The sequence below is a fragment of the Opisthocomus hoazin genome, chromosome 13 (assembly GCF_030867145.1).
Source record: "Opisthocomus hoazin isolate bOpiHoa1 chromosome 13, bOpiHoa1.hap1, whole genome shotgun sequence".
Lineage (NCBI taxonomy): Eukaryota > Metazoa > Chordata > Aves > Opisthocomiformes > Opisthocomidae > Opisthocomus > Opisthocomus hoazin.
This window is the reverse complement of record NC_134426.1, coordinates 25,411,142-25,437,941: the sequence shown is the minus strand read 5'-3', so window position 1 is coordinate 25,437,941 and position 26,800 is coordinate 25,411,142. Positions and strand designations below refer to the sequence as shown.

General features: G+C 59.0%; 1 protein-coding gene across 9 annotated transcripts in view; it reads right to left on the bottom strand.

Annotated features, from left to right (window-relative positions):
• The window catches only part of NCOR2 (nuclear receptor corepressor 2), a 264,349-nt gene that overhangs the window by 19,054 nt on the left and 218,495 nt on the right, over nucleotides 1-26,800 (bottom strand). For all 9 annotated transcript variants that reach the window (XM_075434969.1, XM_075434975.1, XM_075434976.1 and 6 more), the window contains exons 20-32: nucleotides 25,227-25,782; nucleotides 18,630-18,750; nucleotides 17,428-17,662; nucleotides 12,625-12,780; nucleotides 11,927-12,066; nucleotides 11,741-11,846; nucleotides 10,913-11,017; nucleotides 9,860-9,963; nucleotides 7,276-7,426; nucleotides 3,292-3,444; nucleotides 2,798-2,884; nucleotides 2,053-2,330; nucleotides 891-1,254 (exon numbers count right to left, since the gene is read on the bottom strand). In XM_075434969.1, the coding sequence (XP_075291084.1) occupies nucleotides 891-1,254; nucleotides 2,053-2,330; nucleotides 2,798-2,884; nucleotides 3,292-3,444; nucleotides 7,276-7,426; nucleotides 9,860-9,963; nucleotides 10,913-11,017; nucleotides 11,741-11,846; nucleotides 11,927-12,066; nucleotides 12,625-12,780; nucleotides 17,428-17,662; nucleotides 18,630-18,750; nucleotides 25,227-25,782 (2,556 nt within the window). The remainder of the gene's footprint in view (nucleotides 1-890; nucleotides 1,255-2,052; nucleotides 2,331-2,797; nucleotides 2,885-3,291; nucleotides 3,445-7,275; nucleotides 7,427-9,859; nucleotides 9,964-10,912; nucleotides 11,018-11,740; nucleotides 11,847-11,926; nucleotides 12,067-12,624; nucleotides 12,781-17,427; nucleotides 17,663-18,629; nucleotides 18,751-25,226; nucleotides 25,783-26,800) is intronic.

Below are 26,800 nucleotides of genomic sequence, written 5' to 3'. Positions count from 1 at the left end.
CTGCGGTGTCTCATGCTGCACACCCCCCAGGTCACGAGACTCTGGGGTTAGGACAAGGATTTGCAGGCAGGAGATGCAAACGGCCCTGAAGCAGTCGCCCACAGCTAGCAGGCTTGGTGGGACAAGGTGTCTTAGAGACTGGCTTCCGCACTGATCCTGCCCACAAATGTGCCATGAAGAAAGAGAGGTTTTGTGCTCTGGATCTGAGCGTGTCTCACCAGATCACTGAGCCCAGCTCAGACAAGCGCCTGCTCCCCGGGACCCCCAGGTCTGGTTCTGGGGGCAGGAGATGACTGATGCCGGGGGGCACAGGCAGACCCTGCCTGGTGCAGGCAGACGGGCCGGCGTGATGGCAGATATCAAAGACCAGCCGCACTGCCCGGATCCACCAGATCAGAAGGGATTATATGTTCCTGGAGGTGAGGCACTCGGGTGCCCAGGTGATGGATGAGGTATAAACACACGAGATAGACAGGCAAACACACACCAGATCGGTGAAAAGCCTGAAGATCCCCCACCCAGTGCACCCAGCACCGCCTTCCTGCCTGCCTTTAGAAACATGGGTGCCCAGGGCCAACGCCAGGACAGGGAAGACGCTTTCTAAGCTCCATCAGCTTCACCAGCCACAGTCCAAGTCTCCCTTCGGTCACCCTGGTGCAGACGTGGGGTGCCTTTGCTGCAACCGCATGAGCCCCCCCAAGGATGGGAGCCGAGTCCCAGCCATCCCCGGCAGCTGCCCCAGTGCCACGAGCCAGCTGCGGGCAAGGGTGGGCACAGGGTGCTGGGGGCACTGGGTGACTGCTGGGAACAGCTCGGCCAAGTGGGCTCTGCAACCTTCTCTGCTCGGCCTTCGGGAAATCTTAGCATCAAATAAAAGGTTCGCCAAGTACCTTCATGCTGCCGCGGCGTGGATTCCCGTGTGGAGACCGGAGACCCTCTGTGCAAGTGGCTGCCGAACGCCGTGCTGTGCCCCGCCTGGTGGTCCTCATAGGCGAGGGCACTTTGGTGGGGCTTGCCCGGCTCGGGTACAATCACAGGAGCCCCTCTGGCGATGGAGCCACCCGAGTTTGTCACCGGGCTTGGCCTGTTTTTCAGGCTCTCTTCGTAAGCTCTCTCTAGATTCCTCGGATCTTGGATGACGTCCAGCGAGTGCACAGAGTGAAAAGTCCTGCCGGGACTGCCGATGATGGACCGCACGTCGTGCTTTTTGCTACTGGAGGAGGAAGAGCCGCTGTCATACTTCAGCGGTGTACCCTGGGAACAAAAGGCAAAGGGGACATCAAAGTGACGTGGAGCAGAAGGGGATGCAGTGACCAAATTTCAACAGGACTCGTGCTTCCTCGGTCAGTGGGTCAGTGCACCAGTTTACTTGGTCAAACGGCACCAGCCCTCGGCAAAGCAAAGATCATGGCTCCACAGGCCGCGGGGCAGGGCGGGGTGCCCATCTTGCATGTCTTGTTGTGCTCCAACAAGACGACGATGAGTCACTGCCGAAGGCTGTGCCCATCACGCCTCTCTCCTACACACGCTGTGAAATGAGGTAGGACTCCGAGATGCCATGGGAACCCTCCAAATATTTGGAGCCCAACAGGAGAGAGCACGCCACGGTTCATCCTAACTGCTGGCCTTGCTGGGTTGACACTTGCCCATAAAGGGAGGAGACAGAGATTATGCGTACCCAGAGTCCCAGCTGCCAAGGGCACTGAGTTGACCCTGGCCTTGAACAAGAGCCGAATGTGTCCCTTTCCGTGTGTGCGTGTGGATGGAGCATCGCCTTCTTAATGCGCCAGGGGTTGCCGAGCTCCCTTCCCTGGGCCATGCATTTATCTGCTAGGAAGGATCATAGAATGGTTGGGGTTGGAAGAGATCTTTAAAGATCAAATGATGGGGAAGGGCAACCTGTACCCAAGCAAAGTTGAAAGTCTCTGCAGTGATGTGTTTGAAACCCAAAGCCCCCTCCGCCCTCCTTTTACCTTGGGAATGGTCCCCAGTGTCTGCAAGGACAGCAGCTTGAGTAGGACCGATTTTACCCACTGTTCGCCCCATGCTCACCTGTGTGATGGAGCCTTCCTTCAGAGGTCTCGTCAGAGAGATGTCTGGTGTCCGCCTCAGCTCCTCCCGGGGAATCTCATGGATTGATCGTCCCGCTTCTTTCACCGTGGCCACCAGGCCTTCGTGGGCTGGTTTCATTTTCAGGGGAGTAAGGCCCTCGTGAGACCTGACCTTGTAGGCATCAGATAAGTCCCTCGGTGGAGTGTTTTCCCTCTTGAGCTGCTTGGCTTCTCTTCTGAGGTAGTCCTCATGGGCCTCCACATAGGACCGAGGTATTCCTGCAACCCCAAGCAGACAATGGATGCAGAGGGTGATTCCCCAGCCAGACACTGGACTGCCAGTCCCTGTGGGGATGCTCAGTCCAAGGGGGTCTCCAGTTAATGCATGTAACTCGGGAACTGGTACCCAGCTGAGCACACAAAACAACTACATCACTAATGCAGCTGGACACCCTCACATCTACCACTGGTTTTTGGACTCATCTCGCTCTAGTTTCAACCTGCCTTCATGCAGGTAACTGGGAATTCTACCCCTGACTTTGGTGAGAAATCAGGCTACTGGAAGCTGAGCAAGACTGAAAATCTCTCTAGGCACATGGCCGAGGCTGCAGAGATCTGCAGCTGCACCTTGACGTGTTCATCCTTGCCTCCTCCTGCCCTAGTCGGACAGGAACAAGGGGCTATGCATGTGAGATACTTCCTCAGGTCACCTCTGGCCGTGGCCATCTTCTGCTTGCAGGCTTTACCTTGTGTAATTGAGCCCCGCATGTGATGCTGCTCCTTTAGGTTATGGGGACTGTGTCGGTCGGTCGGGATCGCTCGACCCATGAGACCTAGAACAGATCCAAAGGGAAAAGCCAGGTCATGACACAGGAGTTCATTTACAACGAATACATGATGACAGTGTTACCAGGGTCTCCTGGGACAGCAAGGAGAAACATCAACAATTTCTAAATTGTTTGGGTTTCTCTTCTTTTAAAACATGCTTCCTTTTTTTGTAGTCCTGAAACTGGTCTACCAGGACAGAAACCAAAGGCAAATGGGCCAGCCTGTGCCCCTTGCTTTCCCATGCTGGTCAGCTGCTGTCCTGTCGGCATGTGCTGCAGGGTGCCAGCTAACCACTGCCAAAACACAGCCATGGGATGTGGCATGGCACCGCATCACGCGGACATTAGACAAGATGAGGTCTCTGGGGGTCACTACTAACACAGCATGGGTGAAAGGGTTCACCCAGACCCACCTTCAATGCTGGCAGATAAGGTATCGCGGGCTGATAAGCCCCGGCTGATCCTCCCCTCCATCATATCGTAGGTCCGCTTGGTTCCCGTGGTCTCATGCGAAGCTCCCGAGCTCCTGCTGTCTTCTTTGGGACACTGAGAAGCCACAACCCCACCTGGGGAAGGGAACATCGAGAAACACCATCAGGAGCACAGCGCCGGCCAAGAGAGGGTGTTTACTGCCGTTTGCGTGCGTTGCTGAAAGGTCAGATCCCAGCCCAGCATCAGCTGCCGCTCAGCAACGCCAGAAACGTCGCACGAGCTTGGCTTCCAAGAAATTCAGCTGGTGTTTCCTCCCCTCCCTGCCTGCCTCAGACTCCAGATCGGTGCCTCCGGCTCGGGCAGGAGCGTCCGCCCTGCCGTGCCCCGCTCCCTCCCTCCCGGCGGGCACCATCACGCGGGCAGCCGGACAGCCTGGAGCCAGCGCCGTGCTGGGGCGAGCAGCTGTGCTTCCACTGAACTTGGCCCCGTGGGTCTGGGGATTTTTATTTTTATTTTTTTCCCCTGTTTGTTTTGATTTTTTGCTAGACACCTACTGTTTGGGATCTTGGCCAGCCTTAACATTTGCCGAGACACTCCCTGGGTGAGAAAACCAGGGAAAATGGGGGAGCGGCAAAGCTGAGGATGACTTCTTTGAAACAGCAGCAAGTGTGCACAAGAACTGGCAGGGATGGTGCAAAGTCCCACGCCGGATTGATGGAACCAGCACCAGCGTGCCAGGAGGCCACCGACCACCTCCTCATCTGAACCAGGAGCAGATTCCTCCCCAAACCGAGCGTCTGGAGCTACGGCCCCCGTCGCTCTGCAAGCACAGCCCTGCCCGCGCCAGGCGGCATCACGCCCACCCCGGGTGATGGGCATCCATCCTGCGCGGCGAGCTGTGAATTCAGCAGGCAGCTGCTGATCCAGCCCAATGCCTCGTGGCAACGCAGCGAGCTCCGAGCGGGGACGTTGGCTTGGGGAGACAAACGCCTCTGCCCATCGTCCCTGGCCTGGCCGCCTCTGCCCAGAGTTGCCGATGCCCTGATCCTCTTCTTTGTGGGCAGAGAAGGTGGTTTGAGAACCAGAGAAAACAGAGGAGAGGCTGAAAACATTCATTCCATTGTGGACAATTGGGAACACAAGTCCTCCTCGGCAAAACCAGTAATTAATAAAATGGGATTATTACAACTTCGCACCCACTATTGGTTTCCGCAATCAGCACCCACTCAGTCCAGCAAGGGTTTGGGGCTGCGTGATGGGAAACAAGAGGGGTCTGTCCCCGAGCCGTCGCTTCAGATTCATCCGACGAGGTAAATCCGGGGGTGATGTTCGGAACGAGCCAAGCCCCTCACGGCAGACGCGAGGCGATGCGCCCGCACCCTGTCATCAAGGCACATCTGTTGCCAACAGCCTTTCTGCAGCAGGGGACAGGGTCCCGGGCACCCTTTGTACCGCTGGGAAGAAGGGGGAGGGTGCGAGGGAGAAGAGAGACTAAACAGAAAGAAAATCACTCCAAACCCCCGTCCTTCGCCGTGCAGAAGCCATCAGCAATCATATGCAGAATGAGAATAACCAATCTAGCCCAATTCAGCTCGCACATGCTACAGGATCTCGTCTCATTACAGCTCTTTTATTTTAAGCACCCTCATGACACTAAAGAATTTGCAAATTTTTTTCTGCTTGCCAAAATTCATAATCACCAACAATTTCAGTTCTCTGATTTAATTTTTTCTTTTTAACCCTTCCGCTGCGGGCTGCGAAGCCTCGCTGGGCTGTACGGGGGGAAGGAGGCAGGCAGAGGGCTGGCTACGCTGCAGCAGCAGGCGAGCTTACTCGGGATGCGACAAACGCTATCAAGCGTGTAAAAGGCTGCTATGGAGAGGAAGGAATTAATTCCTCATCTGTGTCCACGGGGGGTAGGGAGAGAGGCGATGGGCTCAGGCCGCAGCCGGCGACACGGGCTGACACTGATGACTGCGTGCAGTGGGGAAGAGTCCGGTCTGCGGCTCTCCGTCACTGCCCGGAGCGGGATCCCAGCTCTGGGCACGGGCAGCCCTCGCTGCCGGGAGCCTTCATGCAAGCACCTGGGAATTTTACCCCTGACTTTGGTGAGAAATCAGGCTACTGGAAGCTGAGCAAGACTGAAAATCTCTCTAGGCACATGGCCGAGGCTGCAGAGATCTGCAGCTGCACCTTGACGTGTTCATCCTTGCCTCCTCCTGCCCTAGCCGGACAGGAACAAGGGGCTACGCATGTGAGATACTTCCTCAGGTCACCTCTGGCCGTGGCCATCTTCTGCTTGCAGGCTTTACCTTGGGTAATTGAGCCCCGCATGTGATGCTGCTCCTTTAGGTTACGGGGACTGTGCTGGTCTGGAGCCTTCCCCGTCTCTCCCCTGGTGGCACCATCTCGGAGATCAACCTCATGCAACTCCAAGCCCGGGCAGAGAAGATTAAAATAGCTTCTTGCACAAACAAGTCCTTCCTGCATCCTCCCTGCTCCGCGCCCTGCCAACTGTCCCAAAGGGCACCCAGGCACAAGTCTCCCACGGTGACACTTCTTATCTGGGCTAGAGTTGACAGCAAACGTGGGCAGGCACGGGACGAGCTGGCTTCCATGCGGCGGGCGAGGGGCACGGCGCTGAGCCCTGTCCTGAAAGGTCCCCGCAAGCCCAGGGCACGCACAGAGGTGGCATCAGCCAAAGCTGGCGAGTTGTCCCCCGTGGCCTGACCTGAACCCTCTGCCTCCGGCCTCAGGTGAAATAACCAGCCCGCGATGAAACCAGCTGCCTGCTCTTGTGGGAAAGAGGAAAGGGACTTCTGCCGGACACCCTCTGCCCGTAGGAGTGACCGCAGGGCACGTTAAAACGGCTGCTCTGCCCCAGGGAGGGATGCAGGGGGCTGAGGCAGCACAGCAGCCGACCACAGACAGCTGCTGAGGCGGGCGAGAGTGGCTCAGCTAGGATCTGCTCCCCAGTCATCTCCAAATTCAACCAAGAGGTGACACAGGAGGACGGCCACCCCTGTGCACGCCAGAGCAGACGCCGGTGTTCCACCCCACGAGGATGCAGGGCTGCGAGGCTGTGGTGTTGGTAACTCAGCTGCGGGCGAGGAGGAGCCCGGCTCCACATTAGAGATGCCCAGCCCGGCACACGGCCGGGGTTTGCTCTGCCACACTCTGCTCCCTGGCCGGGCAGGGTCAGCCCCGTTAACGAGTGACAACAAGTGACACTGTCTGTGCCTGGGGCAGCTTCTCACCCCAGAGGGGGCTCCGGGCAGGTCCCTCGGGGTCCTCAGTGCTTCCAGGTTATAGCAGCCGGCAACAGGACAACGGACCCCCCAGACAGGCTCCTTGCGGGACATGGGAATGGCCTCAGCCCCTCCAACAGCTGCAGATGCTCCAGCAAAGCTCACAAGATACTGAGGCACAGTGGTGCAGGGCCCAGGAGGGTTCCTGCAGGGCAGCTCCATGCTGGGAAAGCTTCACGGTGCCCAAGATGTTGCCAGTAAGAATGTGATATCCAAATAAACCTTTAGGCCAAACTACTTGAGACTTGCCTCCATCTTGCAGGTCCTTGAGTCTTACCTTGGCCCGAGAGCTCAGCGACGCTCTCATAGCATCTTCGGACAGTCCCCTCCTGCACAGGGGTGCTAGGGATGAAGGCAATACCTTCCCACCTGGTCTTCTCTTCCCCTCCGCTCCTCAAAACCAGAGACCCTGGCTACAGCCCCATCACGCCGCTGGCAAAGCTCCCTCCAAGGCAAGATAACCACACGGGACAGAGGGAAAAACCCAGCTGGGCTGCGGGCAGGCGGGGTGGGAAAGGAGAGAAATGATGCTGGAAGTAAAGATGCGAGGCTGGCCCGTTGCACTTTGTCAGCCTTTCCCCAAATAGCTCCCGACTCCCAGAACGGCGGCACGAGCCCCCGGCATCTGCCCCAAAAAGGCCGAGGATTACGACTTACCCTCGTAGGAGAGCACGTGGCCTTTCTTCCCTTCGTAGATGACATGTCCTTTGGGCATGGCATCCTCTCTCGCCTTCTCTGCTCTGCTAGGGCTGTCTTCTCCGATTATCCTGGTAATGGTTCCTTTGTACAGCACTTCTGCCGGGGTGCCCTTGGAAAGCCACCAAGATCCATATTTAACAGTGTCACAAGCAATTAAGCGAGCGCGCACGCAGGGACAGGCTGTTCCCCGCGGGAGGCTGAGCGCAGGGAGAGCGCGCCCGGCCCCCGCTTCCTGCGGCAGCCAACAGCGAGGGACTTGCAGCTTAATTATTAATGAGGACAATAATGAGGAGCGGTAAAAAGCTACGTGATCCATGCAAGGCTGCTGGGAAGAGGCAGGGGGTGAGGACAGCGTGGATCTCCAGAATAGCAACCCAGCATATTATGGAATATGGATCGCTTCCACCCCACAGGTCTGGAGGGACGGGGCCGGTGCCCTCCCGGGGACACCTCGGTGACAGCAGGCGTTAGCTTGCTCCCTGCAGTCTATTTTCCCAGCCTGGTACAGGAGCCAGGGAGATGTCCTGCCCACCCCGGACACGTCTGCTGGCAGCAGGCGCGACCTTCGGAGAGCTGCCCGCGCCGGGAGCCGGCGGCTGGCAGCGCGCCCGGGCGAGACGGCAGGCGTCAGCGGGACCGGTCCTGCCGCAGGTCGGGGAGCGAAGCCTGCCGGTCAGCTCTCCAGCACAAACAGGATCCTTACACAAACTGGTGTGAACCGAAACCCCTCTTTCCCCGCGGGCACACACGGACACAGCTCACAGCCGCCTGCCCCTGTCCGAACCTCCTTCGAAACTCCCAGAGCTGGATGCCCTTGAAGGTGTCGCTCGTGATGGAACACCCCTTTGCCACCACAACCTGTCGGTGCCAACCGGGAACAGCCACCGTGGGGTGACAGTCCCCCACCCCACCGCAGGGAAGGTGCAGTGGTGGCGATGCTGTCAGAGCAAAGCTCTTGACTGATGCCCTCCTGCTCTGCTCGTTCGGCCCCACCAAGCCCCAGGACTCGTGGAAGCCTCAGAGAAGCGATGCCCACCCAGCTTCGCTGGTGCTTCCAGGCTGTGCCCATGCAGACCGTTTCCCCACCCCAGCCTGGAGATGCCCCTGCTCTGTGCCAACCCCTCTGAACACCAGCAGTCCCCAAAACCCCGCCGCAGCTGCCGGGACGTGCCGGCATGCAGGTTCAATGCTCTGATCGCTCACCCTCGCGGTACACCCGGTACCGGCTTTCCCAGGCAGTTCTCCCAGCGCCAGGTAAGTCACCTTCCTTCCGCGGACGTGCTCAGAGGGGATTTGAAAGCAAGTGATGACAGATGGCTTCAGAGCAGAGAGCATATATTCAAGATCTGCTTTCTGCAAACTGGATGACTAATCTGAGATCAAGTATCAGCTCTGGTACCCTGAGCTGATGCTGGAACGGGGGGCTCCTCCTGCCCAGTGGGAGCAGAGGGATGCTGGCTGCTGGGCCAGCAGGAGAGGCAGGTACTGCCTTTTTCCCAAGCCAAAGGAAACTAGATGGATGAATTAGCTGGATGTAAAATAGCATCTCAACAAACTCTGTTCATCTTCTGATCTCTGGCACACGGTGCTCTACAGCCTTCATGCCCACCTACTGCTGTCCACAGCTGCTGCAGGGGCATACGAGGGGATGGAGCAGGCGCCTGCTCTGACGGGCTACGTACGGCCCTCGAGCATCGGCTCCTGGTGGCTGCAGGATGCAGGGCACCAGGCAAGAGAAGCCTTTACTCCGGGCCAGGATTCAGGCTCCGGTCCCCAGGGCCAAAGGGAACACGGTCACCCTCCTTGAAGGAGGCAGGCAAAAATCTGAGCGTGAGTGGCTTTAAATACCTGAGTGATGGCCAGATAAAATCCTCACGGGAAACAGATTTAATTTTTTTTTTAATGCTCTCCGCTCTGTTACCAGATGAGCAATAACTCACACTGCAAAAAACTATCGCCCGCTTGCCAGCTGCTCTTCCGAAGATGGATGGTGGAGATTAAAGCCAAAGTATCTTCCTGCTCGAGAGAGCGTTCGGGCAGGACCCCCAGCGCAGCACGCTCAGCCCTGGCAGGAGACCTCGCTACCTTACAAGCGCCTTGCAGCCTCCCCCTCTGCTCTGCCCAGACGGGACCCTCCACCTGCCTCCTCCTCCTCTCCGCTCCACTTTCTTGCACTGGCCAGATTATTTTCCCAGAGCCATTTAAAGCTGCTTTCGCTGTTGTTCCTGACAGCTAAGGGAAGCAAAGCGGGGTTCAGACGTGCTCTAAGGCTCTGCATCGCTGCTTGCCGAGCTCTGCTCTTCTGCAGGCTCTGCCCACGGGACAGGGCTCGTGCCAACCCCAGCAGAGGCTGTTTGCAAAGGCTCCGGCCGCAGACCTCTCCGAGGGGCTCCATGGGCCGGGAGCATCGCAGAGCCGTGCTGCCCAGCCCCATGCCACACGCCCAGCACGCCCCGCGAAGCCCCCGTCCCCACGGCCAGCACCCCAAGCTGCAGCAGTCAGCACCCAGGTAAGCAAAACCCGCCAGAGAAGAGGGACCTACGTGTGTGATGGACCCTCGGTAGGTGATGGGTGACTCCGGAGGGGGTCTGGATGTGGGCGTTCCCTTGGTGATGCTCCCTCCCGAGGCAGAGCTGAGGGAAGTACCTGTGGGACACAAAGCCAGTGAGCTGGGGGCTGGATTTGTGGTTCGGCACAAAACCCATGGGGCTGAGGCTACTCACTAAGTGCAGGATTTGACCCAATCTCTAGCAAGCTGAGGTACTGGAGGGGAAGCCCTCCAAGAGACGTCAGCGTTAAATCCCACACCTTGCAGAGCCCTTCCCTCCCTGTCCCTCGAGGAACCCAGCCCTGCGAGCACGAAAAAAAAATGGGTATTTTGAAGCTATCATCTATGTGCTGCCTTTGTGGAGGGGCTGGGCAGATTTATGGGCCTGGGAGAAAGCACAGTGTGTCTCAGCCTCTCCTGGTGCGATCAGAGCAGATCTCCGGTGAGATGCGGCTCAGGGAGGTTTGAGTTCATCGGGGTGTTATCTGTGCCGGGCGGAGCGAGTCCGTCGCACTCCCTGCATCCGACTGCCTTAGCTGGGGGGGTTTCACAACCCAGAATTTGCACTTAAAAGCAACACCTTTGCATTTGTCTTCTTCTGCCTAGCTAATGGGGAAAGAAACATGGGAGGGCTGGATTTAGATGGGAAGGCTGGATTTAGACGAGATGTGGTCCCTGCCCAGCTGCAGCAGCAATAGCGAACAGCCTGAAAACCAATTAATGGCACTTAAACAGGCCTTGCTTTGTCTTAACCAACAGATTTTGGGGTGCCTCTCAAATACAAAACCTCCACCAGGATCGAAGCCTGAAGCCCTGATTGAGGGAGATGGCTAGAAACGTTGAGCTGTTGTACAGACCTCTCTGCCACCCTGCTAGCAACGCTGGAGAAGAGGGGCGAGGAGACCCCTTCGGCTGGGCACGACCCCAGAAATCAAACCCGAAGTCAGCAGGCAGCTGCGGCCAGCGCAGCGTTGGCCAGGCTCGGCAGCTCCGACATCCCTCCCCTCCCGCAGCCGGGGCACCGTGCCTCCCGCCCCGGCTCCTCACCCCGCAGGATGGAGCCCTCCTGGGACGGCTGCAGAACCAGACTTTCCGGCTGGCTGGCCTGGCTTCTAGGAGAAAGTTGTTCCTGCTTTACTCCAGGAAAAGGCACTGGAAAATATTAACCACGTATCAGCGTAGGTGCAGGGCACGGGGCTGCAGCTCTCGGTTGCTTGAGGCTTTCATCGCTGCCAGCCCCGGGTCGGCATCTCCTCGGCACCTTTGCCGTCCCCACCGCTTCGGGAAGGACTTCACCGAGGCCGTGGCAGTGGGCTGAATGCACAGCTGCCAGCGAGCAAAGCCAGATCCTTTGCCCTGGCAAAGGCACTGCTGGGTGCTGCCCACACTGGGACTGGAGCTGGCACTGAGGACCCAGTGCTGGTTTGTATCAGGACCCGCGCACAGTGGGAAACAGGGCTCGTATCCCTCCTCCCCCCGCCCCGAGACTTGGTCCCTCGCCCATCCCCTCCCGCTGTTAAGAAATGCTTCCAAATCTGCAGACTAAACACTTTCTTTGTTCGCTGCAGGCCATTTACTCTTTATCCTACCGGCCTGAGGAGCAGCAATATATTTCCTTCCTTCGATCACAGTATTAGCTGAGGGTATTTGAAGGCTGGGATGCGTCCTGACAGAGTTGCTGCTTTCCTATACTGCACAAATTATAGCTCCCTGTCTCTCTGCTCTCCCCATGGACTAATCCTTTCATCCTCTTAGCAGGTCCCTCTGCGCTCCCTTGCCGTGTCCTGTGCTCCTCCTTTCCCCTACACTGCCGGCAAGCTCGCTCCCCGCTCCTCTCAGAGCACGTGCGAAACCACTCGCCTCCCAGTTCCTTACCCAGTTTCTTGGGATCCATGGTCAGCGGCAGGCCCATGGTGATGGAGCCGACGGGGACCTTGGCGTGCTCGGAGCTGTAGGGTGTGTGGAGCTGGAGGGGCATGCCCTGCGGTGCGAGAGGAGAGGTCAGGCAGCGGCTGCCGGCCCTGGTGAGGCGTCCCCGGCCGCTCACCCCCAATACCCTACCTGGGAAATGGATCCGACGGGTCTCTCCAGCACCGAGGGGTGCTTGGTGGAGGAGATGAGGGGAGGAGGGTTGGAGATGCTCGCTAGCCTCTGCAGCCCCGAGCGAGAGCTCTCATGCAGGTTTAGCGGGATGGGGTGTCCTGTGCAGAAAAAACTCACTTTAGCACGACCGAGGGAAGGCAGAGTGGCAGCGGCGATCAGAGAGCAAAGGGGCAGGGACTGGATGCGGTGAACTGGCCGACTGTGAGCCTGCACTAGGATCCAAGTCACACGATCGTTTTGGAAAGGACTGGAATAGTTTAAATGACTGTCTCATCCCCTCTGAGGCCTCGGGACGTTCTGCACCCAACTTGTCTGCCCTCCAGCCGGAGAGGGACAGCGCAGCGAGGGATAAAACCGGCCCGACTTCGCACCGAGGGCAGCGTCAGGAGCACACACGCTGTGCTGTGACAAACCACGTCCCTACCCTGCCCCGGCCAGAGCTGGAGACCCGCCTGGCCACCCTCCGATGGCTGCACAAGCAGCGAGGGAGCTCTGTGCCAGCCAAAGGAAGGCGTCAGCAGGTTTCTGCTGAACACCCTCGCTTGCCCCCTCCCCAAAAAGCTGCGTTGACTGAAGAGCTGCCACTGCAGCCTCTGTACTCGGCCACGGGTCAGGATGCAGGGCACACACACACAGAGCCGGCGGCTTTTACTTGCCTGGTGGGTTATACTGGAACAAGTGGGGCTCCGCCTGGGGCGAGGTTTTGATCACATCCCGGGAGTAGGACAGGACAGGGGGCCAGCACGAGGCGGCTGTCGGCTCCGCGCTCAGCTTCTGAACCTCTGCGATGGATGAGAAATGCACGGACTTTTCTGCAAGGGAAACAGAAAGCAAGCAGCTTGCTCAGCGGCCCCAGGGGCGAGCAGTCCCTGGGGGCACGGGCAGGGAAGCCAGCGCCAGCTCCCGACGTGAGAAGTGGCTTCAGTTCAGTCCAACCTGGCCAGGAGATGAGGGCAAAATTCCACAACCAAACTTAAAAGCCTCAATGTCACTGCCTGCATTTGACAGCATTTATTTTATTTGGATGGTTCCAGCGCAGCGGGGAGGACAGACGTCTGCGCTGGTGACTCTGCCGGTGCTCACTGCCAGCCGGGACCTCCATGGACATCCCACCCAGTCCAGGAGAGACAGCGTTCGGTGTGCAGCCGGTCACTGGGACGAGCACAGGGTCCAGTTCCTCGCCAGGGCTTGGCCACGTGCAGACCTCTCCTGGGCAGATCCTGCCAGTGCCCACAGCTCCGCATCAGCCCCCATGGCAGGGCTGGGGGGATTAACCATGATCCTCCCAAACCTTTCACTGAGGTCAGAGCCAAGAGGCACCAACGTTAGCATCCCTCCGGCACCTGAAGGACATCCAGCAGGCATCAGCTTGCTGGTGCCAACACGGTCTGTGGCGTGCAGACGGGCACGGGGTGCCCAGGCAGCCCCAGGCCCCTGCCAAGGACCACCGCCTGCCAGGAACAAACTCATCCCCACATCACATCACGATGCGAAAGCTCAGCTGCTCTTCAAGGCTATAAACCATTTGCAGGCTGTGGGAAGTGGCCAGAAATAACGGCATCAGCTTCTTGGAAAACAAGGGAATAACACGCAGTGCCTGACGTGACCAGATGTTCTCGGAACACCTGGGAGCACCACGGTGTACGAGACCGTCAAAGGCAAATGAAGATCAAGACGGACTCTGCGGGACAACCAGATGCCTCTGCGAGGAGCAGGGCGGCTCGGTGGTCCTCTGCAAGGCACCGGGGCTGGGCGCAGGAAAGCTTCCTGAAATGAGCTGGGTATGCTGGATGCCAGGCTGCTGGCTACAGAAAGGCTGATTGCAGGCCAAGAAGTGCCTAACGATGGAGGAGCCGCGCTGGGGATGCCTGAACCCTGCCCTGCTCCGCACGGTGCCGGGGAAAAGAGGGGCTTCATCCGCATCAGCTCCATCCCAAGCGCATCCTCCCGTTTTGCTGAGCAGACGGATGAGACAGCCTTTTCTGGGTGGATTACGGGCAGGTTTGGTAGGATTTGCTTGTAATTGATAAATGCTGTTTTGCACTGCCTTTCTTCCCCAGACCCACCTGCATAACGAACGTCTGCATTGACCAGAAACTAGAAACTGGGCAGTAAACATCAGCAATCACAAATGAACCCAGTCTTTAACCGTCAATTTTTGATAAAAATAGATGCCTGAATCCTGCTAAGCCTAATAATAGGGCAAGTAGATTATCAGAGGCCCAATTTAATGAGGCTTTACTGCATCATCATTATTGATGCTCAGTGTACTCAGAAGCTGGGAGATTATTCTTGTCTCCTTCAGTGGGGGAAGCAATCCATTAACAGCAGGCAGAGGTGTCCAGGCACACGCACCTCTACAGCAGCCTCCTCCCTCCCCACGCTGGATCCCAGTGAGGATCCCTTTGTCCCAGACCGATGGAGAGCCCTTGGCATGTCCACGCTCCCTGATTTTCCCCCCTTCAGCTCAGCTCTGCTGACGCGGGGGCGAACGGCGCTGGGATGTCCCGGCTGAAGGTCCTCTCCAACGCCAAGGCACCGTCAGCCAAGGCTACGTGCAGCCTGGATGGCTCTTGGAGAGCCCTGTCCTCCTCCCCTCCCCGCGGGAGCCGTCCCCTCCCCAGCTTGTCCCTCCAGCCTGTGAAATGTGGCCAGTTCCTAATTGCCCCCGCATTAGAGGGTGGCTATAACTCAGCCAGCTTTTGATAAAATAGCACTTACATGGGGAAGAGAGAGTTCCTATTACCGTTTATCAAGCCCCTGGAATGGGAGCGAAGGAGTCAGAGTTTATACGATCCGTCATCCAAATTAATGCTCTTGGCTCCCCATCGCCTACAAAGGCCAAATGAAACACAACTAAATCAACACAAAACATACCGCTGGCTTTCAAACCGCCTAGCGATAACCGAAGATATGCCCGACGGCAACTCGGCGATGGGAAAAGGGATCCGTCTGCCTGCCGGTGAGCTCCGGGCAGGGCTGCCTGCCTCTGCCCAGCCCCGCAATTAGCAGCTCGGCTTGGAAGGCAGGGGAGGGGAGGGCAGCGCTGGGGAAGGCACGGCGCGGCTGGCCGCCCTCCAAGCCGATACGGCCCCAGCCAGCGGCTGCGAGGCAGCCAACGCCTCGGCCAGGATGTGTGCAAGACTTGGCTTTGAAGCGGATCCAGAGCGGTGCGAAGGATGTTGATCTCTGGAGCGGTTGCAAGAGTTCAAGCTCTCTTATCGAGCAGGGGAGGAACAGGAGTACCTGCTCCGGTGGAGCTGGCCCCTTGCGAGGAGGCAGCGCGGGGCTGCTCTCCTGAAGGGTTTATGGGCTGTGCTGCCCTCTCCCATTTAACGCGAGGCCCATGTAGAGGTTGTGCGGCAGCACGACGTCTGCAGCCTGGACGCCTGCCGCTCCACTGGGACGCCTCGGAGCGCAGGGGAGGGAAGGGACGTACGCAGGTTTGCCAGGACTATCTGGCTATCTCCCCTCTAACCCCTGATCCACGGGTGGGATGTGCTCCAAGACGCAGAGACAGCACTGAGCAGTTGCCTGAGTCCATACCCGTACTGAAACTGGGGCTCTGTGGGATGTGATTTCTCCCCTCGAGGTGACTCTCAGCACAAACCTGCTCGTTTTCAAACGGGACATGCATTCCCACCACGAACAGAGAAGACCAGACCATGGGTCCCTGTGCAGCCCAGACCCACACTGGTACCCAACACGCATGCACAGCTACGCAGGGTTTGAAGATCAGACAGCTGGAGCCCGAGATCTGCCGAGATGTTTGCAGGGGTATAGGGAGAGATAATTAGCTTCATTAACATGGAAGATAACATGAGGTGCGAGAGGAGAGAACAAAGTGCTTCACATCATCGGTGCTTTGCAGAGAACAAAGCCATAAAAAAAAAAATCCACCTGGGTATCAGATCCTGGCATTTAATAACAGTGCCAACAGGTCGCAGAATGGCATGGTTCATCTCCAATCCCTACACCCTGCCTTGCACCTAACTCACACAAATCTGTCTCATCTCCTCATCCTCCTGCGGTGAAGAGGAAGCTGGAGCTGCAGCACCGCGACAGCGGCGATCCAGAGCGCTGGGTTCAAGCGCTGGCCGTTCCACCCAGCTCACCAGGAAGCTGAGCTGAGCAAGCCCAGATCTGCAGAGGATTATGGCGCAGGAAGAGATCAAACCTGACCACCCGCCGCTGCAGGGGAGAGCTGGAGGGGAACTGCTCCGCCTGGGCAGCAAACACGAGAGCGGCAGGACCAGATCAGCCGGAGACGGGACTTCACGCGTGGCAACACCATGACCTGGCGGGAACTCCCTTTCTTTCAAGGTGAGCAGTCGCCTTCCTTGCTTATATGCAAAACATTCCGGAGGTGTCAGGCACACACGGTGCTATTTATTGTTTAAGAAAATGCTGGCCCAGCACCAGCAACCAACCCTTCTCGCAAGCACACCGTTCTGTCCAGAGGGACACGACAGCTTGAAGAATAAATACCTTGGCCTGGGCACTGCAGAGCAGGCTGCTAAGCTGCTGGCTGCCGGAGGGTGAACTAGCGCAGTGATTTTCCAGCAAAGATCATAGCCCGGCTCCAGTGCAGCTCTGCCTCGTCAAGTGCAGTCTCATCCGCTTTCCATCCCCACGCACCAGCAGGTAATTTTGGCAGCTGCACCCATCCCTGTGCAGGATCCAGCACTGGGGGACATGGCACCCACCCAGCCCCACTTCCCTGCTCCTCCGATCGTGCGATGGGTGACAGCGTCTCACCCTCACAGGCGACTGAACCGCAGGCTGGCTACGAGGGGCCGGGGCACGGACTCGGAACTGGAACAGACTCTGGCACTCAGATGGAAAACACATTTAGTTTAGAGGACGGTCTCATCAGGACTTCCCGTCCCTCCTTAACCTTGATCCCCAGGTGCTCAAGCTAATAACGCTTCAGATGCTCTATGGTGGGAAACTCGGAATTGCTCATTAGGCAGCCAAACCACATCAGAGCTATTCCGGGGAGAAAGCACTGGGAATCTTTACAGGAACCTTTGGACTCCGAGTCACAGTATTAGCATTGATTTTAAATGAAATAATGGTCCCCGCTGAGCATTAAAAGCATTCTTTATAGAAAGCCAGCAAGGTAGAAAAGAGCCATTGTACCCGGAGCCCTGGCATGCCTCCAGGCCCCTTTGCTCTCAAGTGAATGGCAGAGACGCTAATAAAGGCAATCTTCACCTCCTCAGCGCTCGACACTGGCCCCCGTGTTCGCTGTAGGCTCAATGAGACATGATGTACTGTCTAATGAACACGGGAAATTAGCCATGCCTCTCTGGTCCTGCTTCAAGATGCTATTAAAGAGCTTTCAAGGGTTGAAGCAAGCTTCCACCTAAGAGGGGGAAGGCTGCCGGCTGCGTACAGCTGCACACACCGGGCATTTCTGTGCGGATAAACACGCACCAACGCGTGCACCCCCCTACCTTCCTTGTCGCTGACAGCGGGGCTCCGGCTCTTTCCCCTGGGACTGCTGCTTGGTTGCTGCTGCTCCTTCTCAGCCTGCTGCTGGGACTGCGACAGCTTGCTCGGGGGCACGTCCTCGCGGGCCGACTCGTGGGCTTTCGTGATCTGCTGCTGGTAGAGGGCCAAGGCATGGGGAGGCACCTGAGGCTTCACGCTTCCACTCTGCAAAATCCCCTCCGAGAAACCTTCGGAAATCTGCAAAGCAATAGGAATTGGTGACCTCGCTGTGTGCCGCTGACATTGGTAACAGTCCTGGAGATACCACGGTGTTATGGGAGGCACCTGCCCCTTGCCATCACCCCAACTCTTACCATCCCACCCAGGGCTCCAGCGGTCACCAGCCACAGGAGATTAAAAAAGCTCACAAAAAACAGTGTCGGCTCTGTGCTGGCGATACTACAGCAGAGTCTCGGACTTCCCTTGTTTAAAACCTCTAACCCATAGTTAAGTGCTGGTAGCTTTTGCCAGAAGTTACACTAGCCAGCCACATCTTCAGCTGTAACTTGGGAAACTGGAAGAGCACCAGGAATAGGTCCGCCCCGAGTACCCAAAACCCCAAATTTCCTCCCTCTGCACTCTGCAATGCTGCTCCTCTGGTGTTGACCCTGGAGATACTGGGGTGCTTTTTGTCACAGCCCAAGCCACTGCACCAGGAGGAGCCATCAGCCTCGGAGCATACATGTTCTTTCAGCACATGGCTGCTGGGTAGCCAAAAAGAGGGACCATGCAGAGCTTCTGGATGAAGAGCATCAATGCTTCTCACGTGGTATCCTTCCAGCACATGAGCTGAAGAGGAGCACAGGGCAGGGAGGTGCACACAGGCTTTTTAAAGCAACGGAAGGCAGCAGTCATGCGGCAATGAGAAGCTTTTTCTGTCCAGACCTCCCACGACTCACTGACAGAAGAGCTCAAGGGACATCCAAACGCTGCTGGCAGAGTCGCTCCGGCAGCGGGGAGCGCAGAGAGCACCTCGCCTGCCGCCGGGCTCGCACCACCCGGGCACAGCTCTCCGCAGACCACGAGCCCGGCCATCCGCAGGGATGAGCCCATGCTTGCAACCCCGACGGACGCCATGCCAGGGACGCAGCCCGATGGAAGAGCATGCAGGAGGCACACAGGGTTGCTGCGCTCGCAGTCCCGGCCCTCCCCGGGGGGTACTCACGATGGGAGGGATGGCAGCAGCACGCTGCTTCAGCTGTTTCAGGTCCAGCGGCTTCTGCGGCGAGGAGTTCAGCCTGGCGTCGCTGGCGGTGTTGAGCAAGCTGGGCCGGGGGGACAGTAACCTGGACACAAAACACGCACGTCAACCGGGCAATGCCACGGACAAGCTCCACATCCCGTCGCTCCCCCATGCCCTGCACCCCTCTGTTTTATGCTGCTGAGCCTAGAGGACATTGCCTCCATTGGAGAGGAGCGTGCCGGACCACTGCTGCGAATCTGAGCTCTTGAACACATCGTGCACTTGGGCTTCCAGCCCTGCAAGCCGCTGCCCTGGCCCCAAACCTGTTTAGATGGCAACCACCACTCCAAAGATCTCAGCGTCCACCATGAGGACGCTTGCCCGACAGGAAGATCTGCCACGCTGCCCAGAGCATGGGGGACCCGCAGCCGCCGGGGACGTGGCTCAGCCTTGACCTTGGTGGGCTGCAGGCGTCCCCGGGCCATTATGGTCTACGAGGACAGGCACAGAGGAACGCAACCCGGCTCAGAAATGCCCAGCCAGCAACCAGGGCAGCTTTGCCACAGGATGACGAGGCTGAAGGGAGGTGAAGAGCGGGATGAGATTCAAATCCTGCTTTCTAGAGAAGACAACCGTGCTCAAACGAGACCATTACAACCAGCTCAACAGGCTCTCAAGCCCTCTTTCCTTCATCCCCTACGCTAACTGTTTCTAGCAAATGTGCTGTTGCCCAGAATAAACCCGAGGGAGAAGTGGAGCCCAGAGCCGGGAGTTACAGAGCAGGGCGACCAGTTCAGGTTTCACGTGGGCATCACGCCACTCTCCGGAGCTCACACAGGGGACTCGCCCGGTGCTCGGGATCGGCCTCATGCTCCTCTTCAATGGCGGTCTTTTATCAAGGCGCTAAAGCCTGGGAAAGCAACGGCATGCATGTGGCCACTTGGACCACCTGAATCACAGAATCCCAGCATGGCAGGGGTTGGAAGGGACCTCTGTGGGTCACACAGTCCAACCCCCCTGCCGAAAAAGGGTCACCCAGAGCAGGCTGCACAGCACCGCGTCCAGGCGGGTCTGGAATATCTCCAGAGAAGGAGACTCCACAGCCTCCCTGGGCAGCCTGGGCCAGGGCTCCGTCACCCTCAGAGGGAAGAAGTTCTTCCTCATGGTCAGCTGGAGCTTCCTCTGCTTCAGTTTGTGCCCGTTGCCCCTTGTCCTGTCGCTGGGCACCACTGGAAAGAGTCTGGCCCCATCCTCCTGACACCCACCCTGCAGATATTTGTAGGCATTTCTAAGGTCCCCTCTCAGCCTTCTCTTCTCCAGGCTGAACAAGCCCGGCTCCCTCAGTCTTTCCTCGTAGGAGAGATGCTCCAGTGGGGATGGAGGCGTGCGAAGCCCATGGGTCAAACCCTCGGCGTGTCCAGCTCCTGAGCCCATGCCGGGACCCCGGGGATCACATCTCTCCAGGCCATCTCCACTTTCTCTCCTTCCTGACTCCAACTTGTTGAAGCCGGTTCATAGCTCTCAAGCTTTACAGCATGATTTGTTTATTTTAGCTGTTATTTCACTGCTCTCTTCAGCCTATAAATTTCAAGGTCGTCCCATGCTCGTCCCTGGATGAATAAACAAGCGCGGCGGGGCCATGTGCAGGGAATGAACTCGTCACGGTGCTGGGTCTGCCCCAGCCCTCGCTCTGCGCAGTGTCCGGCATCGGAGGAGAAGGTGACCCCCCTCCGGATTGGGAGTGGGGTGCTCCTGTTCGGCACCCAGCAGAGACCAGGCGAGGGGCAGCAAATCTGAGCTGCTGCCCAAATAATTGCAATGATATCTGCCCGCGGAGCCACACGGGGGTTGTGAAGCCCTGCTGGGGGGCACATGGGGCTCCAGGCAGGGTGCGATACCCCGAGGTCTGGGGACAAGGGCACCCGGCACTCGCTCCCGAGACCTTCACGGCATGCTGAGCTGCGGCACTGCTCTTCTGGGGCTGCCGAAAGCTCGTGTTCGCAGTATGCTCTGCAGCCCCGGCACTTTGGGTTCTGGTTTTGCCCAAAAGCAGCCAATCTTTTTCTGTTTGTTTGTTTAAAAAAAGGGCAATTTTTTTCTGGGCAAGCCTCATCTGGGAGGCAGGGCAGCCAGCGCAGGCTGCCAGCCAGTTTGGCTCCTGGTGCTGGCAAAGAGCTCCTCTCCCGCCGCTCCTCGCTCGACTCCGGCGCTGCCAGGCTGGTAACCTGTCACCCCGTGGCTGAGAGGGGTCCCGGTGCGCACCGCGAGGTGACCGACCCAGCAGCGCTGACCCAGCTCCACATCACCGTCACCGCTAGCGGCACGGGACAGATCGCTCTCCTCCTCAGCAGCGATTCTTGCAGGACACGTAGCTAAAGAGCCTGATTTTCCAGACCGGCAAGCTTGATCAGCAAGCGGTGTCCTGGCAGCCCCCGGCAGAGCAACCGCCCCAGCAGCCACCTCGCGTACCAACGGCGCTTGCAGAGACGCATTTAAGGACCCTCAATGTCCCTTTCAGCACACTTAAGACCTTCAGATTTCCTAAATCCCTCCAGGATCTTGACACTTTGGAAGCCAGAGTCAATATTAAATTCATCAATATGCAAATCGCATAATTTATTATGCCCAGCAGATCTTGCACCGGACGCGGGACTGTCTGTCGGGTGCTGCGCTCTGGAAGGCACCGGATGAACAACCCTCAGCGTCTCGTATCCACCCGCTGCCAAGCTGCGCCCTCCGAAACCCAACGGCCAGTCCCTAAACACGGGCAATGGCGTTGGGAGGGCTGGGGAAAGGATTCGCGCAGGAAGGGACTGATACGCACACGGGTGAGCCTTGGTGGTGTGCAAAGACCCCCACGAAGCTTTGGGGGGACCAGGACACTGCGTTCCCCAAACTCCTTCACCTCTCACCATGGAGACAGGGACCAATTTCATAGAATCATAGAATCACAGGATGGTTTGGGTTGGAAGGACCTTAAAGATCATCTGGTTCCAACCCCCCTGCCATGAGCAGGGACATCTTCCACCAGCCCAGGGTGCTCAGAGCTCCATCCAACCTGGCCTTGAGCACTGCCAGGGAGGGGGCAGCCACAGCTTCTCTGGGCAACCTGGGCCAGTGTTTCACCAGCCTCATGGGGAAGAATTTCTTCCTAGTATCTAACCTAAATGTGCCCTCTTTTAGTTTAGAGCCGTTCCCCCTTGTCCTGTCACTGCACACCCTTGTGAAAAGCCCCTCTCCACCCTTCCTGTCGGCCCCTTCAGGTACTGGCAGCTGCTCTAAGGTCACCCCGGAGCCTTCTCTGCTCCAGGCTGAACAGCCCCAGCTCCCTCAGCCTGTCCTCGTAGGAGAGGTGCTCCAGCCCTTGGATCATCTTCATGGCCCTCCTCTGGACCCACTCCAACACATCCATGTCCTTCTCAAGTTGGGGGCTCCAGAGCTGGACGCAGGACTCCAGGTGGGGTCTCACGAGAGCGGAGTAAAGGGGCACAATCCCCTCCCTGGTCCTGCTGGCCACGCTTCTCTTGATGCAGCCCAGGATAGGGCTGGCTTTCTGGGCTGCAGGCGCACATCGCCGGCTCATGGTGAGCTTCTCATCCAGCAGTACCCCCAAGCCCTTCTCCTCAGGGCTGCTCTCGAGCCGCTCTCCGCCCAGCCTGTACTTGTGTTTGGGATTGCCCCGACCCACGTGCAGGACCCTGCACTTGGCCTTGTTGCCACCACACTGACACGCGAGCCAGCCACACGCAGCTCCCCGCACACGCAGCGGTTGTGCAAAGGCGACGGCTACGAGATCTCCCTGATGGGCTGTCCCAAGCCAGGGCCGCGGCACCAGCCCGGCGCCAGCCCGGCGCAGCCCTCGCACCCACGGCCGAGCCAGCGCCTGGGACGCGCGGCGCAGGGCTGGCTCGGCGCAATGCTTACGGGCTGGCGTCTCCTCTCCGCGCCGCAGGTCTGCACCGGGTGACTGCGCGCAGCCTCCCTCACACGTCCCCATCTGGCGTGACCTCCTGCTGAACCGCGGTACCGGCAGCGCGAGCAGCGGCCCTCTCGCCGCACGCATCACGTGGAACCGCCGACAATCAGCTGCCTTCTTCAGCTTCGAGGAGTTAAGGCTGCGGCTCCTTATCCCGGACTTGCCTTTGCTACGTGAACCGCAGGAGGACCCAAAAAAGGGTGCCCCTGTGTCTCACGCCAACCCTGCACCCCTTCCCCCTCGCTGTGGGGACACCCCAGCCACCCTAGGTCCCACTCTGGGTGATGCTGCGGACAGCTTGGTGCTTTCACAAGCGCAGGGAAGAGCACCCACGCCCCGCCGGCGCTGGGCGGGTGGGCGGGCGAGCATCGGGTGATGCGGTGATGGGGCGGCTCACGCGGCATCTCGGCTGCCTCGTCCTGCTCATCGCCGAGTCACGCTGCGGCAGCGGGGCTGCGGCAATGCCTGCGAGCGAGCAGCCCTTGGACGGGGCGCAACGCAGAGCTGCACCGGGGCAGGGACAAGTCCCCGGGCGGGAGCACGACTGTGCCGAAACCTCCCGCTGCACACCAACCCCCTGGGTGAATCACAGAATGGTAGGGGTTGGAAGGGACCTCTGTGGGTCATCTGGTCCAACCTGGGTGCTCCCAGGGCTCCCAGGCCGGGCAGCACCAGGCGCTGGCGTCGGCTGCAGCTCTCTTGCGCCGGCAGGCTCTGCCATCACCCGCGCTTCACCGCCGCACCGCATCAGAGGAGTGGCTCGGGACCTGCAGGACGCCTGTTTAATGTTTAATATCGCTGGAAGCTGGTAACTGTTTGACAAGCACGATAGGCGCTGACTCAGCGAGGAGCTGGGGATGAAACAGCCGTTCCCAAGACGACTTGCTCCTGTGCTGCTGGGAAGTTGGGGACAAGCCGCTGCTGTCCTGTTTTCGGTTGGGTTAATGTTAAACTTGAGGAGCGCAGCCCCGCTGGCCTCGCTCTCCCTTGCCGGGAGGTTTTCTCCCGTCTGGGAAGGAGGAGAGGGTGGGGAGGGGTGGTGCTGGACTCCGTCCACCGCCGGAGAGGAGCATCGCAGCCAAGAGGCCTCAGCCCTGCCACGGGGCCGGGGCCAGCGGCATCCGCACCACCCCTCAGCATCGTCAGCGCTGCTTCCACCCCCTCGGCAGCGAGCGGGGCTGCGAGCGGGGCAGCGCGGAGGATGCTCCCGCAGGAGCAGCCCTCACCCACCAGCTCCTGCATCCCTCACAAGACAAGCGCGGAGGCCATCAGGAGTGGTGGAGCTCTCCCTACCGCCTCGTCCCGCTGCTTGCTCGGTTCTCTTTTTAAATACACCCGTCCACAGCGCTGCGTACAGCCCGCCCGGCCTGGCAGCACCCATCTCGCTGTCCAACTGCTCCCTGCGAGCCCACGGGAGGGATGTGGGATGCTGGATGCAGGATGCTGGATGTTGGATGTGGGACGCCAGCCTCCAGTCCCAGCCCAGCTCCGAGGTGGGGAGGGACGGCTATCCCTACGTGCCATGGCAGGGTGGACTCAGAAGTCCCACCTGGCCCAGAAGCCAGCATGGACAGAAGCAGGAGCCATTAGAGAAATCAGCGCTACGAAAACAGAATCACAGAATCACAGAATGTTCGGGGTTGGAAGGGACCTCTGTGGGTCACCCAGTCCAACCCCCTGCCGAAGCAGGGTCACCCAGAGCAGGCTGCACAGGACCTTGTCCAGGTGGATCTTGAATACCTCCAGAGAAGGAGACTCCACAACCTCCCTGGGCAGCCTGCATGTATTCATACATATTCTTTAAAAAACAGGAAACCCTCTCCCCATTTCTGAGGCTCTTGGGTGGGGAGAGCTCTGTGGGAAAAGCCGGGAGGGGACCAGGACGTTTCTCCAAGGAGGAGGCCAGCGCCTCCCCTCTGTGTCCAAGAGCCCACCCATGAAGGGTCCGAGGTGCCCTTGGCTGCTGGCCCCAGGGGCGGGTGGAGGGCTTGGGACGGCAGCAGCTCAACTGAAAACCTGGCGTGGCCCCTGGAAAGCTCGCACAGCCCACACTGTTCTCCCACCTTCGTGGCCAGGGTGGATAATTCACCCCTACAAATCCAAGCAGCGTCTCTGCCGAGGGAGCAGCTTGCCCCCTCTCTGTGCTGGGAACAAGCCCCTGACGTGACTTCTCTCCTGCCAGCGCCCACTCAGACAGGGACTGTTCCTGACCCTGGATGTAGGCACACCAGCCTGTGCCTCTGCACAACCCCGCTGTCCCCGAGGGCACGTCCCGCTCCGTTGCATCACCCAGATGGGCTGCCACCGGCAGACACAGCGGCTCTGCACCCAACACCTGCCCGTGGCCATTGCCCCCGCAGCACCCGTACGTGGGGACATCGCACTGCCCGTGGTGTCACGGCCTCTTTGCAAGCGATGGCCAAAGGGTCACAGCCGCGCGGGGACACAGCCGGGCACGGCCCTTTGCCCGTGGGAGTGCCTGAGCAGTGACATTCCCAAGGAGGAGGTCGTGAAAGCGCAGGTAGGCACCGCAGCAGAGAACGGAGATGCTCGTCTGGCCCGAGGGCCATGCCCTTGCCCACCTCTCTCGCCCTTGCTCCTACCTGCTCTTGTCCACGGCATCCTGCTCATCCATCTCGTCTGCACTGCAGGTTGCGCTGGAGTCGCTGTCGGGGTTCACCCCGGCGCCTTTACTGCCTTTATGGCTCTCCTTCTTCTCGGCCTTGGGCGTCCCCTCCATCCCCGCTGTCCCTGCGCCGCTGACGCCGCTTTCCGCCTTCTTGTCATTCCCCTTCTCCTTCTCCTGGCTGTCTTCGCTCTCCTCCTTCTTCACCTCGCTCTTGCAGGGCTCCTCGCTCACCTTCTCCTCCGGCTCCTCCGTTTTCACCACGTCCACCACCAGGTCCTCCTGCACCTTCTCCTCGCTGCTGGGCGGCTCGGGAGCTGCCTCCGGCGGAGGGCTGGCGGCAGGAGCGGGGTTGGTGGGGGGAGCGGCGGCAGCGTCGGGGGGTGTTGGAGCCTCTTCCAACTTGACTGCCGGTTCTGCGCCGGAGTCACCTCCCGGCCCGGGTGGTGCCTTGGCCACGTTTTCGCCTCCTTCTTTGGCTTCGGGCCTTGGCGAGGGAATGCTCTCGGTGTCGGAGCTGTTATTTACTGCAGCTGAGAAAAGGGAAGAAATAAAAATAAGGATCAGCCCGAGATTCTCGCTTCCCATATCGCCGCCTCCACCCCCTCCCATGGGAGGAGAACGCCCTCGTTCCTCCGAGGGGGAGACGATCCCAGGGCTGGGAGAGCTGCGCTGGGATCCCCGGATCCAGAGCCTGCTAAGCAAGGGATGCTCTGGGGGCCTCTGCTCGTCCCGCACGATGACTGTTCCTAACCCCCACCCAGACACAAAACCACACGCCCAAAAGCCTGGAGAGCGAGCGACTGGGAAGCTGGATTTTAAGGGAAAACCCTGGCTGATGGGTGGATCCGCAGGACTGGACCTGCTCCCTCCTCACCCTCTCACCCATGGCTCTGGCTCAGCTCTGCTCCCCTGGGGCCAGGCACCTCGCTGGCACCCTGCTCGCTGGCTTACGTCGCCCGTGTCCCTGGCTCTGCCACCCCCGGGGCAGCTGGGGACCATCCCAAAACACCGCGCATGTTTGTTGTTATTTAAGCCACCAGTGGTAAAAGAAAGGAGGTCATGGTCGGTGAAAGCAAAGCGCTGGCAGTGCAGCAGGACAGGTTAATTATTACACGGAAAGGATCACTCTCAGATCTGTCACCAACGGCTTGGAGCGAGCTGGATGCACCAGCGTCCATGCACCGCTGCAGACGAAGGTGCTGCCGAGAGGTTGTTTCTAGAGCTGGGGAGAGGATCATCCCCTCCAGGCCTTCGCCGGACAAACACGGCCAGGGCCAGGAGCACCGGGAGACTTCCACGGTCCCATCCCAGCACGTCCCCGCCGGGCACGGCTCTCACGCTCGTGCCCAAAGGCTTCCTCCTGGGCATTCCTTGACTTGTCTCTCTCCACAGCAGCACAGCATTCAGACGCCGGCGAGACAAGGGACACAGGGGAACTGCATCCCACGAGCCGCACGTCCGAGCACACCCATCCCTCCTCGGCAGGAAAAGGTGCCACAGTCACCAGGAACCTCAGCCTTCTCCAGCCTTCACTTGCAATCAAGCGGT